This window comes from Macaca mulatta, chromosome 4 (assembly GCF_049350105.2).
Source record: "Macaca mulatta isolate MMU2019108-1 chromosome 4, T2T-MMU8v2.0, whole genome shotgun sequence".
Taxonomy (NCBI): Eukaryota; Metazoa; Chordata; class Mammalia; order Primates; family Cercopithecidae; genus Macaca; species Macaca mulatta.
This window is the reverse complement of record NC_133409.1, coordinates 80,346,980-80,363,648: the sequence shown is the minus strand read 5'-3', so window position 1 is coordinate 80,363,648 and position 16,669 is coordinate 80,346,980. Positions and strand designations below refer to the sequence as shown.

Genomic DNA, 16,669 nt, shown 5'->3' with positions numbered 1-16,669 from the left:
TTCTATTTATGGTTATTAGCATGTACACAAAGGTGTATTAGCCATAACTTGCTGTAAAAAGGAGAATCTTTACAGAGCCTCTAAAACAAATAAAAAGCTGTTTATTACATTTCCAATAAAAACCAGTCAAGAAGTGAGAAACATCTGTAGCTCTTTTACAAGATCTGAAATGCTATCAGTAGGTCTCAGATTTAATCTAGTATTTAATTTAGGTTGGCCAATCCTGACAGTGCCTGGCATTTAAGGCTATATCCTTTATAAAACAAAACCAGAGCAGACTTGCAACAGAAAATTCTCAAAAACAGGGGCGAGGCAGGGGGTAGAGGCAGAGTTGAATCTGGATGAATTTTTTCTAGCTGTCAAGGCCCATATTGCTATTTTATAGCAAATGCTTCAGATCGTACAAGATAACACACAATTCAGTTGATTCTCTGAAGCAAATCTAAGGCTGATACGAAAAATGTTAACAGATATTTTGTAAAGAAACAGAGGAGCAGCGCTGCCCAGTAGATACATTATGTAAGCTACATATATAATTTAAAAATTTCTAGTAGCCACATTAAGGAAAAAAAAATTTCAATAATATATTTTATGTAATCCACCACACACAAATCATTTCAACCCTGTTTTTGAGAATTTTCCATTACAAGTCTTCTCTGATTTTGTTTTATAAAGGATATAACCTTAAATGCTAGGCAGTGTCAGGATTGGCTAACCTGTATTAAATACTAGATTAAATAGAAACTCTATTTCAGATCTTATAAGAGAGCTACAGATGTTTCTAATGTCCTGACTGGTTTTATAATCCATATGAAATATTGAGGTATTTCACATTTTTTTGTTCAAACTAAGTGTTTGAAATCCGGCATGTATTTTATGCTTACAACACATAATCAATTCAGACTAGCCACATTTCAGGTCCTCAGGAGCTACAAGTGGCTAGTGGTTATTATATTGGATAACAGGATATTGACCAACATTTCTTGTAAATACAGTTGTAAGGAACATAAAAGCAGATAAGAAAAAATGGAATTTTATCACACGAATTCAAGGACATTTTAATATTATTAGTAAAGCTATATAATTATCCTGATTGGTATTAAAAAGAAATTGAAATCCAAAACTAAAAGTAGGAATAACAAGGCTTAAACAAGATGACAAATATCATTCAAAATAACAATTTAAACACTAGGCTAGAAAGTTCTTTGTCACTACTATTCGTACGTGTTTTGCAGAGCTTTGACCAATTCAGTAAGACCTGAACCAAAATTTGGTAGAGGAGAAAATAATAATTGATTGTAGATTATATGATTATGTATCTAGAAAACCTAAGGGAAATAACTGAAAACTTATTTGAATCAGTGAGTTCAAAAAAATTATTAGGTAAAAAATATATAAAATAACCAAAGTTTCGTAGAAGAGAAAATAGAATTATCACTAAATTTGATTATATGTTATATGATTATGTATCTAAAAATCTAAGGGAAATAACTGAAAATTTAGTGAGTTCAGTAAGGGAACTAGGTACAAAATAAATATAAAATCGGTAGCAGTAGCTAGTTTAGTCGGGTGTGGCGGTATGCACCTATAGTCCCAGCTACTTGGGAGGCTAAGGGAGGAAGACAGCTGGAGCCCAGAAGATGGCTGCACTCCAGCCTGGGCGAGAGCAAGACTCGGTATCTAACAAAAGAGTCAGTAACACTCATATATGCCATCAATAATGAAAAAGGAACGCATTTGATAGCAAAGACAAAAAGCAAATACCTGAGAATGGAGAAGAGATTTCAAGGCTACTGCAACAAGTAATCATGTCATTGTCAGAAATGTGGAGATCTAGAAAAGCGCGTGTTTGGGACATTATTTGTAATAGTGAAAAGTTGAAAACAATAATTTCTAACAGAAGTCATTAGGCGTAATATCGTGCATCTGCCTGATGAAATAGTATGACTATTAAAATTCTGGACTGTAAAGATTGCTTTCTAACATGAAAAATTGCCATGGTAGAATATGAAGTCAGAGAAGAATGTAAGATCACAGTACTCTGAATTATTACAATTTAAAATATATATGTTTTAAAAAAAGAACAGGTCAGCATGAGAGCGGGGGCTGGCCCAGGGTTCACACACGACGGCCTACAAACGCACACGGCAAGCACAGACATGAATAAATTCCTTTAGCTTGCATCTACAAAGTATTATGCCCAGTCTTTTTACTTTTACTTATTTTTTAACGTGTAATTGATAACCACCTGGTCTACCTGGGTTACCCCTGACTACACACTTACTAGCTGAGTAACCATGGACAACATACTTAATCACTTGGCACCTCCATTTCTTCATCTGTAAAACGGGGGAAATAAAAATATCTATTTCAGAGTTTGAGAATCAAATGAAACAGGATATGCAGATATGCACTTTACTCCCGGTAAAGTGCCTGGCACATAGTAAGCATCCAAGAAACGTATACCACAAAAATAACAGTGTACACTCCAATGTCTTAGTTTCTACCAAGAGCTGACTGTAAGATCATTAATTAGCAGTTTCATCCACTAATTGGAAGCTTGATATCCACTACTAAGTGGCTTGTCATCCACGAATCTGTCATTATCAACTAAGGAACAGCAAAGTATACATTCATTAACAGATAAAATCTGGGTCATTCTGACAGCACTCAATCACTCAATCACCATCAAAGGCTGTAGAAATCCAGGTTACAGCCAATACTTCAGGCGAAGAAATCATCACGTCTTAGGGACAGTTTTCCAAGAGATGTACAAGAACTTCACCCTTTCCCTCGTGCTTTCTAGCCTGTACAGGTTAGGCAGGTGTGTGTGACTCTCCACTCCCAGACCCAATCCCTCTGTCTCAGTCCAGTGCTGAACAATCAAGGTAATCTATGGCAGGGATGAAGTGGGGAGGTAACCCCACACCTGTTCTCTGTTCCCCAGACTTACCTGCAGAGCTACAGCCTCCACCATTCCTAAAGATACTCCTGTGTTTCTCACTTTGGAATGTCTGCCCATCCACTACTATGACCCAGTGCTTCCGGGAAGAAAAATTAAAGCCCAAATACCAACCATTCTCATCCATGAGACCTTTGTCTTTCTTGAAGGGGTTAGAGAAAGAATGTAGGATTGCAGATAAAAGTAAAAACCACTGGGAAATCTCAAAATAGCAGCGTGCTAACTTTAGGGACAAAGGATAAAAAGAAGTCGTTAAGAGGTGTGCAGTGGGCTAAGGAGAGACGCTACTCACGAAGAACAGGGGAGGATGGCAGAAAGCAGGTGAGCCAGTGCTTGAGACTAAAGGAAGAAGGAGATGATCATATGGTTTACTCCCCTACCTCTACTTTCTCTTCTCTTCTCCATATACCATCATGCTCCGGCTAAGCTCTTCACTCCATCCCTTTCCTTGTCCCAGTGGGGAGATGGGCAATTCCACATCAGGAAGGGATGCTTTTCTGGCAAATCTGAATTCAGGTCTCCAGAGAACACTGGTATATACGGTGGCAAGGGACCGCAGGAAACAGGTGGAGTTAAGACACAGGCGTTTGAAGACTGGCCTGAAAAACTATCTAGAGTGCCATTTAACATTTTTTTTTTTTTAATGGGAAATGTACCCTGCGACTCTAAAGAAGCTCGAATAAATTTCAGGATGGTGAACATATTAGAAACTGTAAATATGTACTAAGTATTATGAACTACGGTTATAAATAAAAGAATCAAAGAACTTAAGATGAACTTGAGAAACACTATTCCCCGACCCAAGCAAACCTAATTAACTACATAAAGTATATATAAATAGGCTGGGCACGATGGTGCACACCTGTAATCCCAACACTTTGGGAAGCTGAGGTGGGAGGATCACTTGAGGCCAGGAGTTCAAGACCAGCCTGGCCAACATGGTGAAACCCCTGTCTCTAGTAAAAATACAAAAATTGGCAGGGTGTGGTGGCACATGCCTATAATCCCAGCTACTCGGGAGGCTGAGGCACAAGAACTGTTTGAACCCAGGAGGTGGAGGTTGCAGTGAGCCAAGATCGCACCAGTGCCCTACAGCCTGGGTGACAGAGTAAGGCTCTGTCTTCAAAAAAAAAAAAAAAAGTATACATAAGTGACAACTCCCAGGCACTCCAAAAGGTGAAAAATGTCTGTGGGACATAGGACTTAGGGCCACCTTCATTACTGAATGAGACTTCAGCAGGATCCTTGAAATACTGTTTCTCCAAAAGAATACAAAAGCTTTGTTTTTAGGGCAGAAAATGCTCCCCTCTGCCCCTTTACTACTTAGCTTTTCATTGTTGTTGTGTTGACATCAATAAGCAATCTAAGGACAGTATTCAGTTTTCAAGACCTGATACTCATTTCATATACAAGATTTTCTTTTCTTTAGAAAAAAACATTGAGGTAATTTTTCCCTTTAACATCATTTCTATCTAGGTTTTCAATATTTCTTTTGGCAAAAATCAGTTTTCTTTCCGATATTTTCACTTAAAATAGCTCATCAGTGTCACTATGAATCATAAACATTATCTGAAACACTTACATGACTTTCTCTGGGACTAAGCCATGCTTTCGTCTTTTTCCCATGAATCACTTGACAAAAAGTAGTGGTAACAACAGGTATACTCACCATCCCATGGCAGAAAACCCAGGAGAACACCAGAAAGGAAAAGCTGTAGTTAACTGACATTTAGAATTTGGTGCCAGCTACCAGGGCTGCCTTATCTTTAATTAGAAACCAAATTACCTTTGTCTGTTCACTGTCGGGGTCTTCAAGCCAGGCATAAGGGTCACAAATTTTATGTCCGTGATAATCCTGTACCTGTAGAAGACAAAATGAGGTATTAGATAATTACTCTCTAACCCCGATTAAAACTGGTATTTTTTTTTAAAATGTAATGGAGAAATACGAAAGGGATGGACAAAAATACTAATTGGCTCACTGGCAACATGTCTGCCCAAATTACCACATGAACCAAAGTTGGCAGGTTCTCAAAGGTGTCAAGCCACCCTTCATGAAAAGAATGTTTTAGCTAGAGAGGAAAGAAAGATGAAAGGTCAGAACAGGAAACCGCTCTGTCCCTACAACACAAAACAAAGACCTGCCACTGTGCTAAAGAAACTTGAAAACGTGCTGTCAGCAGCCAAGCACAGAATGACACAATACAGTGGACAATACAGTGGGCACACAAGAAGGGCACGTCAGGGAGGGGGCTCACACACACGTGCTCGTTCTCCTATTCCACTGAGCTTCCCAATGATTAGAAAATCTCCCTGCAATATAGCCCAGTCAGTTTTGCTTTTAAGTCTAAACTGCCAAAAAGCAAGTTACTAATATGCAGTATAATGATTGTAATTGACATATGTTTAAAAAGCTGACCTAAATGCAATGGCAAAACATTTTAAAACTAATGCCTTTCTTCCTTTTTATTGTTATGAAATGCTTTTTTTTTTTTTTTAATGTTTACAAAAAGAAGGTGCAAAAGCATCACCCATTCAGGTTACCACGATATTGGAGGAAATAAAACTGCTTAATATAAGTAGAACCCAGCCAAAGGAAGCTTTCTGGAGCTTCTAAGGCCTGGCCTTAGAAGCCACCTGAAGGCATCTGAAGGAGCAAGTACAAGCAGTTTTCACCACTCCTCAAGTGATTATGCCAAAAGTATTATCCAGCAGTAAAAATCATTACAAAATCTCTCCACCTGATACCATCAAGATTAACCTCATTAGGGCAGGGTGTGGTGGTTCACACCCGTAATCCCAGCACTTTGGGAGGCTGAGGTGGGCAGATCACTTGAGGTCAGGAATTCAAGACCAGCCTGGTCAACATGGTGAAATCCTGTCTCTACTCAAAATTTAAAAATCAGCCGGGCATGGTGGCAGGTGCCTGTAATCTCAGCTACTCGGGAGGCTGAGGCAGGAGAATCTCTTGAACCCAGGAGGCAGAGGTTGCAGTGAGCTGAGACCACTCCAGCCCAGGCAACAGAGCAAGACTCCATCTCAAAAAACAAAACAAAACAAAAAGATTAACCCCATTAATGAAACCACACTGACAATATCTTGCCAATCAAGTCTCTGAACCACTCCAACATTCCGGTTAAGGTTTTTTGTATAAGGCTGTTGGGAAGACTACCTCTATCTCAGATGAATTTTTAATCTGTCTCCTTGCTTTGTTCTATAAGGCCAGAAGGTAAGGGCTATTTCCTAAAGAAAGCTCAGCGCTGCTCTAGTTGCAGTGTGGCTGCTGGCTAGGTGAGAACAATCTCCCTGGCCCTTACAACACTGGGCCCTCCACATCTGTCCTCGTCTGATGCCAGCTGAAAGAACTCCTGGGGAAATGCACAACTGGATAAATGGGCAGGTAAGCCAGAACACTCTGTATATATTCTCATTAAACAACTGACTGAGCAAGAGACATAAAAACAAGAGCAAGGAACTTAAAACCCGACTAAAGCCTCTCCTGATGGGTCTTCATAAAGTTACCAATTTTCAGTCCTGACCTCTCTAAATTTTAGCAGATTGTCACCACCAAACAAAAGCTTTTTATCGTTTTCTTCTCATCTGCAAGTCTTTTACATTTTACACACCTTGAAATGGTTACAAAATAGGCTTAAAATAACAATCTTCTTTTCCTAGCATTAAGAAATCAGAAAATTTTGAATTGTAAAGCATCTTTCAATCATACACTTCTAGGAGCAACAGCAAGGACAACGTTGGGTAACATGCCCAGAACCATACCAAGTTCAGAACCAGACCTGAGACTAAAGCAGTTAGCCCACCGTTTTCCCCAAACACTCATCAGAGGGAGCAGAATAGACATTTAAAAAATGTTCCTGGATTATGTTACTAAATTCAGGCATATCCAGAAATTTACACCAAGCAGCCCTATCTGCTCAGACCAGGCACCACCATCTACAGCAGATGGAAGTTATTGATCAGATATTTTTAACTAGGACAAGAAACTGATTCTCTCTAGGACAATTCCACAGTCAATCCCAGGAGTCACAACTCCCCACCTCCAATTTTTTCTAAGACCACACCCTACAAATGAGGTGGGTGTGTCTTATAGCCAGCCATGTCCCTCGAATCAAATTCTTCCACCTGATTTAAGTTTGCTAATCATTCTTGATCTCCCCAAGAGGCTTTAAAAATAGAGCCCTGATAAGGTACTGTACTACTTAATCCTGTTCGACATTTGTACCATTCAACAGTTCACCCACCGCCTTCAGGACCAAGTGCAGACTCGTACACACAGCAGGCAGGACCTATCAAACCTATCCTGGTCATCTTTCAAGCCTCATGCAAGTTTATCCATCTACTGATGGTCTGGTCAGAATGGTCTTCTTGCCACCCTACAAATAAATGCAATTCTGCAACCATCCAGGTCTGCCTAGCTATGACTTTATTTTAGTCACAGGATCAGGAATGTCCTTTGTCCCTTACCCAACTGGTCAACTTCCAGACTCATTTTACATAATACCTCCTCCTCCTGCTGGAAATGAGTCCCATCCTATTCTGTGTTCTCCTCTCATCCTAAATCCTCTTCTATCAGAGTGTGAGTCCCCTGTGGTAGGCCTGTACTTCCGGATAGCAACTCTCTTAAGCAGTGGTCAATGGCATTGCACAAGAAGTGTCATGGCTTCCAAATTTCTGCCCAAAAAGGCAGAACTCCACCAAAACGGTTTCAATGCTCCAACACTTTCAGCAGAATACTGAGCATGTGGATGAAGGTGCTCAAGTGAAAGAGACAGAAAGCTACAGCAATCCCCAGCTGATACTGGGGAGAAACAAACCCATCCTAGAAACCAAAGGTTACAATTTAAGCAAATACCTAAGTCAAGCCTAGGGCTTAGTAACCAAACCTTAATGTTAAAAAAAAAAAAAAAAAAAAAAAGATACTCCACCGTAGGCTGAGGGAGCCACAGAACAGGATTCAGACTGGGCCAGAGCTGCATTCCCTTGGCCACGAGGCTTCGAGTTACCATGAGTTGTTTAATGAGAAGGAACTGGAGTGTATTAAAATCCACAGTATACCCTTCCGAGTTAATTGTTTATAATCTCTTAGATGTCTTCATAAAATCCCCACTTAAACCTTTCATGAACTATTAAATACAGATAAATAAACTGTAGGATTTAGGCACCCAGGGTGGTGAAAAACTAACAAGTAACTCTAAAAACAAACTTAAAACTGCACTTATCAAACCACAGAATGGGTGGTTCTTTATACTCTGAACCTCAAGAACCAGAACCAAATAGTCACATGTCTTCCCATTACTAGTCTGGAACACTGCAGAGCTAGACTGTCACGTGAATGAATGAATGAATGAATGAACGACAACATTCCTACTGCAGAAGCAAGTTAAGTCCTATGGTCAGTCCAAATATTTCACATAGAGAAAAAAGGCCCATAACAGGTAAGAGCTGCTAAAAGTCACCTAACTAGTGAATGACAGAACCAGAACTAGCACTCTGGTCTTTTCATTTAGTCCAGCCTCTTTCTCCATTACAGCAGGATCACTTTACTCCCATATACAAAGGAAACAACCCTTTAAATCACAGGAATAGAGCTTCTTGAGCCGTTAGGGTAAATTTAATAAGCAAGCAGCTGAGCAGACTGAGAAAACATGGTTACCAGATGGCCACTGGTCAAAGAAACTATGAATTAATGCATCGGTGTCACTTGGAAGTCTTAATTTAAAACAATATGTCCTTTAAAGCGTCAGCACCCTTTACCCCAATGTAACACGTGCTTTAAAGTAAACACTTTCTGGCATAAATCGGGAAAGTAAACAGAAAAACATTAAAACTGTGTTACACAAATACATACTCATTCTGATTATATTTTAAGTAATCTGAGAAATGTAGCTATTAGTAAGAGAATCATGGCCACAACATGTGGATGCAATCCAGTTCTTAAGACGTCAAATTCACGTTTACACAAAAAAGGTGTCTGCCCAGAATTCCGCCTACTGGATCTCAACAGTTACCTTGAGTTCATCTGCAGCTTAGGCAAATGGTGGTCAACTCCGCCACTAGATAAAACTTACTTATTCTGAAAAAGATCAACCCCTCTCCCTTCTAAGACCTCCTCTCACCCTCTCTCAACTTCTCTTGTTTAAGAAAACATAGATCAGCATGGCCACACTATGGGGTCACTGCTCCGCCTTCCCCATTTCTGTCTGGGTCTCCGGCACCCCCAAGGCCCAATGCGCATCATCCGACCTGGGACAGGGTAGGCGCTCAACACACCTTTTAAAATCAAACGAATATACTTCAACTCTAAGGACTTTTAAAGTGTAAGTTTTAAAAAGTTTGTTTTCGTTTTTAAATGTGACATCATATCACACACACAGGCACACGCACACACCAGCGGACACTTTCTCCTACCACCATATTTAAGTAAGAGGCTTCGCCAGTCAAGAAAGCAGTGACACCGTCTGTCTTCCCACTCCCTACATACACTCATTCCTACCCGGGCGTCTGCCCTTGACCCCACTGATTCTGGAAAGCGGCCGGTCGGCGCTGCCCACAGACTCCGCCGCCAGCACTAGCAGAGTGACCGCCCGCGGGGCCCCAGTGCTGTAGAGGAGCCCCGCGCCCCTGGCCCAATTCTCCCAAACAAAGGCCGAGGGGGAGGGGAGGGACGCGGGGGGGCAAAGGGCTGCAGGGAAAGGAGCTGCGAGCGCCACGGGTCAGGCCGGCGGGGCACCTGCGCCCGGGAGCCCTGTGGGCGGGGGCAGGGGTACTTACGGCAGTCTCGTCGCGGTACACGTCGGGGTACTGAAGGGACAGCATGGCCGGGAACAGGCAGGGGGCAGCGTGGAGGGGCGCGGGCTTCGGGAGCGGACCTGAGCGAGCCGGACTGACCGCGAGGCGCGGTTGGGGCGCAGGCAGCGGCGGCGCGGGCGGCTCACGGCCACAGCTAGCACAAACCGACTGGCGGCGCGGCGGGAGGACGTGCAGAAAGCAGGAAGCCGCTGTCGGCGAGGCCTGGAGCCCCTCCCCGGCGGGCGGGCCCAGCGGCAGCGGCTGCGGCTGCGGCGGCGGCGGCGGCGGCGGCAAGAGGGAGCGGGCGGTGCCGAGCGTGCGCCAAGCCCGGCGCACAGCTCCCTCTGCAGGAGCGCCGGCCGCGCCCGCGCCGCCCGGGCGCATGGAGGCACACCGGCTACGCGCTCGCCCACGCCCGGCCGCCTGCCCGGCCTCTGCGCCTGGTACAAGTCCCTTCACCGAGGCTGGGTCCCCGCGCCTGCCCCAGTGCCCTGCCTCGCTTTGGCCGCGCTCGCAGGACTGCCTGTAGGAGAGTGAAGCCCCTGGGTTTCCTTGCTGATGGAGCCCGCCACTATCCCCAGCCTTCCTGTTCCCGGGCTGGGTACGGCGGCGAAGGGAGACCTTGCCTCTCCCCAGCCTTGGAAGCAGAGGGCTGGAAGTGACCTTATGTCCACTGCCTGCGACTCTGGACTTGAAGGGAAGAAGTAATCGATCATGATGACCGTGAAGGAAACACGTCTCCCTTCATCCCAGGACCCCTGGTGGACACTGGGTGGTTTAGCATCCGGACTATGGAGATGCTTTGGAGGTGTTGGCAGGACTACGGCTGAGCCCTTATTTGAGATTTACCAATTGAGAAAGGACCAAGATTAAGAGGCCTGGAACTCATCGGGGGTATTTTATTTATCCTGCCTGTTCCTCATTTCCCCTCTTGCTGTCATGCTTGTTTATTGAACACCTACTGTTTATGGGGAAAAAAAGATGTTAGACAAGATGCTTGACCTCAAACCCATGAAAATTTAATAGTTACATGCCATCATCCTCGGGCTAGCAGCGGTACGTGTTCTGGTCTTACTTCCTGGACCACCCAGAAGAGACTTTATAGCCCCAGTCATCAGGGATATAGTGTGTGCCCAGTATGTTTTCTATCCCTGGCTTCCAAAAAGTCCTGGAAGAAAGAATAGGTATAACCAGAAAGGCCTTCACGTCCTGAATCTAAGTGGATATGGTAACTATTGTAAACTTGTGTCCTCCATCTCTTTTGTGATATGGTCCCAATTCCACGCCTCACCCTTAGTTCACCATTTCCGTTCATAGTGATGTGTCATCATTTCTGCGCCTGATCCCGGATACCCCCTCCTTGGGCAATCTGAAAATTCTCAATTCTGGGAGAGCTCACGCTATTGATAACAAACTTCGTGCAAACACAGGGGCATAGCCCGCTACAACCCAGAAGTCCCAATTCCAGTCCCCACCTCCTGCCTTCCCTAGCTGTCACCTGACGCAGGGACTGGCAGGCATTGTCTCCTTCTGCCACTGTGATGGATTTTTTTAAAGAGCAACCCAGGAGCACTTGACCCAGCAGACCCCCTAATGATAATGTTAATGCTTATTGAGTGTTTTTTTCAATGTATCAGCAAACTGTGCTTATTGGTTTTTTCAATGTATCAGGAAAGTATCTAGAACTAACATCCCGATTTTATAGTTAAGGAAAACTGGGACTGACTTTTGCCCAGGACTTCACAAAAAGTGAAAAAGTAGAGCCAGGATTCAAACCTAGGTCTCTCCAATACCAATGCTCATTCTTAACCACTCTGACGGCCCTCCTACTCATAAATAAGTAGAGATACTGTAGAGTCTAGGGGGCACCCGTTAGCAGGTAAAACTTCAATTTAGTAGGACCTAAAGACAATGTGGAAATTGTGGTACCCAAAGGACAAATGAAACCTCAGGTATCATCCTCTCTTCCCTTTCAGTCAACCATTCTGGTGCCCAGTTCCTCTGGGCCCTGAGAGCTAAAGGTTTGTAGTGGCACAGACAGTGCAATAGGCTCCCCAGCAGTAGGTTAGCTGCACCTGGAGTGAGATGGAGTGGGAGGGAAGATGGGAGAGCACCCTTTCCCCTCCCATCGGCCACATCAGTTGCACTTCTGTTTGCCAATGTGTTGTCTCCTTTAATCCTTATAGCAAAGACCATTTTACAGATGAGGAAAAGGAATCTCAGCAGCTTTAAGGGAATTAGTTCAAAGTCATCACACAGCTAAGACAATACAAAATTCATATTCATCAGTTGACTGCAAAGTCAACTTTGTCCATAGACAATGAAGAGAAAGGAAGTATTTGAACTATATCAGAATGGAAGTGCTACCTCCAGAATAAAAACCGGAGCACTCTGTGACCTCTGACACGTAGACTGCTTTCAGGGGAATTGTAGAATTTACACCATGGTAACTCATGCTCTAACTCAGAACCCTAGGCCCTTGGGGGAATGAGGGTGAGCAGAGACGTAGAAGGACTTCCAGGGCAGCTCTCAGCCTCTCTTCTGACCTCAAACTTTGTGCCCACTCAGTTAAGCAGAGTCACCCTCCGAAGAAGGCAGGCTAGTGATCATTTACTGCTGCTTGGCTGTCTCTACCCACCTTGAGTTGCTTATGAAAGCAACCCCCACCCACATGTGGTCTCCAAGAGAGGATTTCTGGTAAATGCACGAGGATGCCCACCCAAGGGGCAAAGTGAGGACTGAAATGCATCTCACTCTCCACTTGCCACACTGCAAACAGGTGCTGGCACATTCACCTGGAGGAAGGGGTGTCTTAGTCTCAAGGGGCTGCACCTTCCCAGGTAAAGGATATTTTTCTAATTCACACAAGGGTGTCATCTTGTTAGCACCCCTTAGAGATGGATGCTTTGAGTGCTGCCTGGATAATCCACCCTTTAATCTGACTCTGGTTACCAGGTAGCTAGCTAACATACTGACTAATTGGTGGAGTGCAGTCATTTCAGACTATGTTTCCCCAAAGATTTATGTTGCTTTTTCCAGTGAGACCTTTAGTGGAAATTCTTATGTATTCTTGTATATCTAATCTTTGCAAGGCATCATGAAATGTGAAATAGCACCTAGGATAAGAGTAAGTAAGATTCTCTTTCAGGCTCTGTCACTAACTGGTTTCCTAACTTTGAATGAGTCCGTCATATCATCAATATTTTAATTTAGACATTGTGGCAGTTGGGTCAGGTATTTTCAAAAGAATCTAAGATTCTTTAATTCTGAGTGGGAACAGAAGATACAGGAACCTCAGAACTAACTCCGAATTAAGAATAAGATTGTCCTGAGAGAGAATTGTCCAAACCTTATGGACAGATGCCGGTAAGATTGGGCAGTAATTATCTGTCTACTGAAAAGACTTTCTCCATAGTTTTCTTCTGTTTTCAAACAATTTACAAGAGAAGATTTGGCTCTAGGGACTATTGTTGGGCCTGTAGTCCATACTAAATTCATAGATCTGACCTTTTCAGGAACTATAACTGTTCCTTTATTTTATTTGTTTGTTTATTTATTTATTTTTTTGAGACGGAGTCTTGCTCTATTGCCCAGGTTGAAGGGCAGTGGCGCAATCTCAGCTCACTGCAAGCTCTGCCTCCTGGGTTCATGCCATTCTCCTGCCTCAGCCTCCCAAGTAGCTGGGACTACAGGCGCCCACCACCACGCCCAGCTAATTTTTTTCGTATTTTTAGTAGAGACCGGTTTCACCGTGTTAGCCAGGATGGTCTTGATCTCCTGACCTCGTGATCCGCCCACCTCGGCCTCCCAAAGTGCTGGGATTACAGGCGTAAGCCACCGCACCAGCCCTTAACTGTTCCCTTCTAATACCCTACTCTCAGCATAGGCATATGGTTGAAAGGAGATCTGAAGTGTCTGGAATTACAGCTGTGAAATCCAGGTCTCCACCTCATTCTTCCCCTTCTCAGTTTAATGCTTGGCTGAATTAAGCACTAAAATGAGAGGATAGGGCTGAATTCAATCCAGATTAAAAATGTGGGCAGAGAAAGTAAATCAAGAATGAATCTGAAGTATTTTTCTACTTCAGTTCATGGAACTTATGTAAAGCATTTCTAATGAAGTTCCTAAGATAGGAATGCTTTTAAATCAGGAGAGAGGAATCTTTTTTCTTACACCAATTGTAGGAGAAAAATCAAGTGTGGCCCCCTGCATGAAAAATTAACTTGTTTCATTTAAGTAGAAAAAGAGTAGAAAAAGATGAAATGATCTATTCATCCACTGTTTTAAATGGAGAACTGAGAACTTAAAACTATTCAATAAATAAAACGTATAATAGAAAATGTCAGTTCAAAATGATTGGGTATAAAGTTAGAGAGGGAGGGGTTTAGGAAGGAAAAGAAAGGGGGAAAATGGGATAGACAAAGCAAGATGGACACACAGCATCACAGCTTTGCTCATATCAAGAAAAGTAAAGATAAGCACAAAAAGATAGTATGGAGACAGGTAAGCACATGAAAACTGCAGAAAATCAGGGTTGGACAACTGCAAAGAGAGTTTCATGGAGCAACATTTCATCTTGTGGCCTTTAGGATATTGTTACAAATTTTAAGTTATATTGGAATTTGTAATTCCAATAGGATAATTAATGATTATCCTCTGGGTGCTTTTTTTTTTTTTTTTTTTTTTTTGAGACAGAGTCTTGCTTTGTCACCCAGGCTGGAGTGCAATGGTACAATCTCGGGTCACTGCAACCTCTGCCTGCTGGTTCAAGTGATTCTCTTGCCTCAGCCTCCTGAGTAGCTGGGACTACAGGCGCCACCACTATGCCCAGCTAATTTTTTTTTTTTTTTTTGAGACGGAGTCTCGCTGTGTCGCCCGGGCTGGAGTGCAGTGGCCGCGATCTCAGCTCACTGCAAGCTCCACCTCCCAGGTTTATGCCATTCTCCTGCCTCAACCTCTCGAATAGCTGGGACTACAGGCACCCGCCACCTCGCATGGCTAGTTTTTTGTGTTTTTAATAGAGACGAGGTTTCACCACATTGACCAGGCTGGTCTCGAACTCCTGACCTCAAGTGATCTACCCACTTCAGCTTCCCAAAGCGCTGGAATTACAGGTGTGAGCCACTGCACCCAGCCTCTCTTGGTGCTTTTCTAATTAATGTAAACTAAGCAGAATATCTGACCTACATGTTCCAGGTTCTTCACTCTGATCAGTTTTCTCCAGTTTTTTCTGGAGTTAACTGAGTAGCAACCAGGTAATTGCTTTTCCATTTGCTACTGCTTCTCTCATGCAGTACTCACTGCTATCTTGATTTAGAAAGAACTAAGCCTGGCTGGGCGTGGTGGCTCTTGCCTGTAATCCTAGCACTTTGGGAGGCAGAGGCGGGCAGATCACGAGGTCAGGAGATCGAGACCATCCTGGCTAACACAGTGAAACCCCGTCTCTACTAAAAATACAGAAAATTAGCTGGGCCTGGTGGTAGGCGCCTGTAGTCACAGCTACTTGGGAGGCTGAGGCAGGAGAATGGCATGAACCCGGGAGGCGGAGCTTGTAGTGAGCCGAGATCGTGCCATTGCACTCTAGCCTGGGCGACAGAGTGAGACTCCGTCTAAAAAAAAGAAAAGAACAAAGCCTATATTCAAGTTTACTGTGCTGGTCTTATTTGACATTTATAGTTTAATCATTTATCAGTAAACCACAATGTAGCATTACAGCCTCTGCAAAGTAATATGTTCTGAGGAAGTTTTGTCTTTATTCAGTCCATTATACCCTGCACTGTGGAGAGTCAGTGTTCCGTAAAACTCAAAAAGTCCAGTGCCAAGCCGATTTAGGGATTTGCCCCAACCCTTAAGACAATCTAAAGTACCTAAGCCCTGTCTTGGGGTAGCTCAAATTCCATTGAAAGATAACTGACAGAATTCCCAGCTCTCTCGTGGGGAAGGGAGAAAGAAAAACCGCTTCTGTTTTTGTTTCTGTCAAAGTACTACATGGAAGTTTTTAGTGTGGGCAGTTAGGTGGACTAGACAGCTCCTGCTAAAAGAAAGAGTTGCTATTACATTGCTCTTACTCTTACTCCTTCCACTCTTACTCCTTCCAAACAGATCAGCCATTTAAAAATATGTACCAAAAACAGAACACTGAGAAGCAACAGGGTCCCTGTGATTACAAAAAAAAAAAAAACAAAAAAAACAAAAAAACCAACTCCAAGGGACATTATTTACATGATATTCCATGTAAGTGGTACTCTCTGGAGTTGTGAATGTAATTTCCCTGTACACACTCAAGAAAGGTTGCCCCTGAAAATAAATTACTGCATAAGAGTTGTCAATCATAGGTGGCCATCTTTGAAAGAAAGCATCCTGATGTAGGCTCAGAGATTTTCTACTGATTAAATCAGCCATGATTTAAATCACTCTCAAAGATCATGCAAGGACACTGTATTGGCTTTTTGTCTCTTAGTATCCAGCAACATTTTCACACCACTTTGCTATCCTCTGTACTGCAAAGGGCTGCAAGCCTAAAAACATTTCCTGAACTCCATTGTCGAATCATTTCTGACTAGGTTCTACCAATGAAAGAAAATAAAGATGAGAATGGGGAGGAAGAGAGATACTACTTTTCTCTTTTAACTTAGGTTCTGGCAATGGCAGGAACTTTCAAATTACTGCAGTCTGCTGCAATAGGAGTATAGTTGGGTCGGCAGTGGGGAACCTGGGCCTCAGAGGCATCAGCAGCTAATTCAGCAATTTCAAATGGTCTATGGACTTCCAGGACCTTGCAGAGCTAGTTGAGCTTCTTATGCAGTAGCAGCAGTAACCAGAATAGTAACAGTGGTGCTGATGCAGCATCAGCAGTATTGTACTCATGAGGTCTGCATGTATATTAGCTGTTCTTGCATT

At 43.2% G+C, this 16,669-nt stretch overlaps 1 protein-coding gene across 2 annotated transcripts in view; it reads right to left on the bottom strand.

Moving 5' to 3' along the window:
• The window catches only part of PREP (prolyl endopeptidase), a 133,696-nt gene extending 123,707 nt beyond the window's left edge, over positions 1–9,989 (bottom strand). The window contains exons 1-3 of one of the 2 annotated variants that reach the window (XM_077998400.1): positions 9,752–9,989; positions 4,749–4,823; positions 3,343–3,492 (exon numbers count right to left, since the gene is read on the bottom strand). Coding sequence is in view for 1 of the 2 variants with exons in the window: in NM_001257914.1 (NP_001244843.1) it covers positions 4,749–4,823; positions 9,752–9,796 (120 nt within the window). In the remaining variant the exon portion in view is untranslated. 2 annotated transcript variants of the gene reach the window in all.
• Between the last annotated feature and the right edge of the window lie 6,680 nt (positions 9,990–16,669).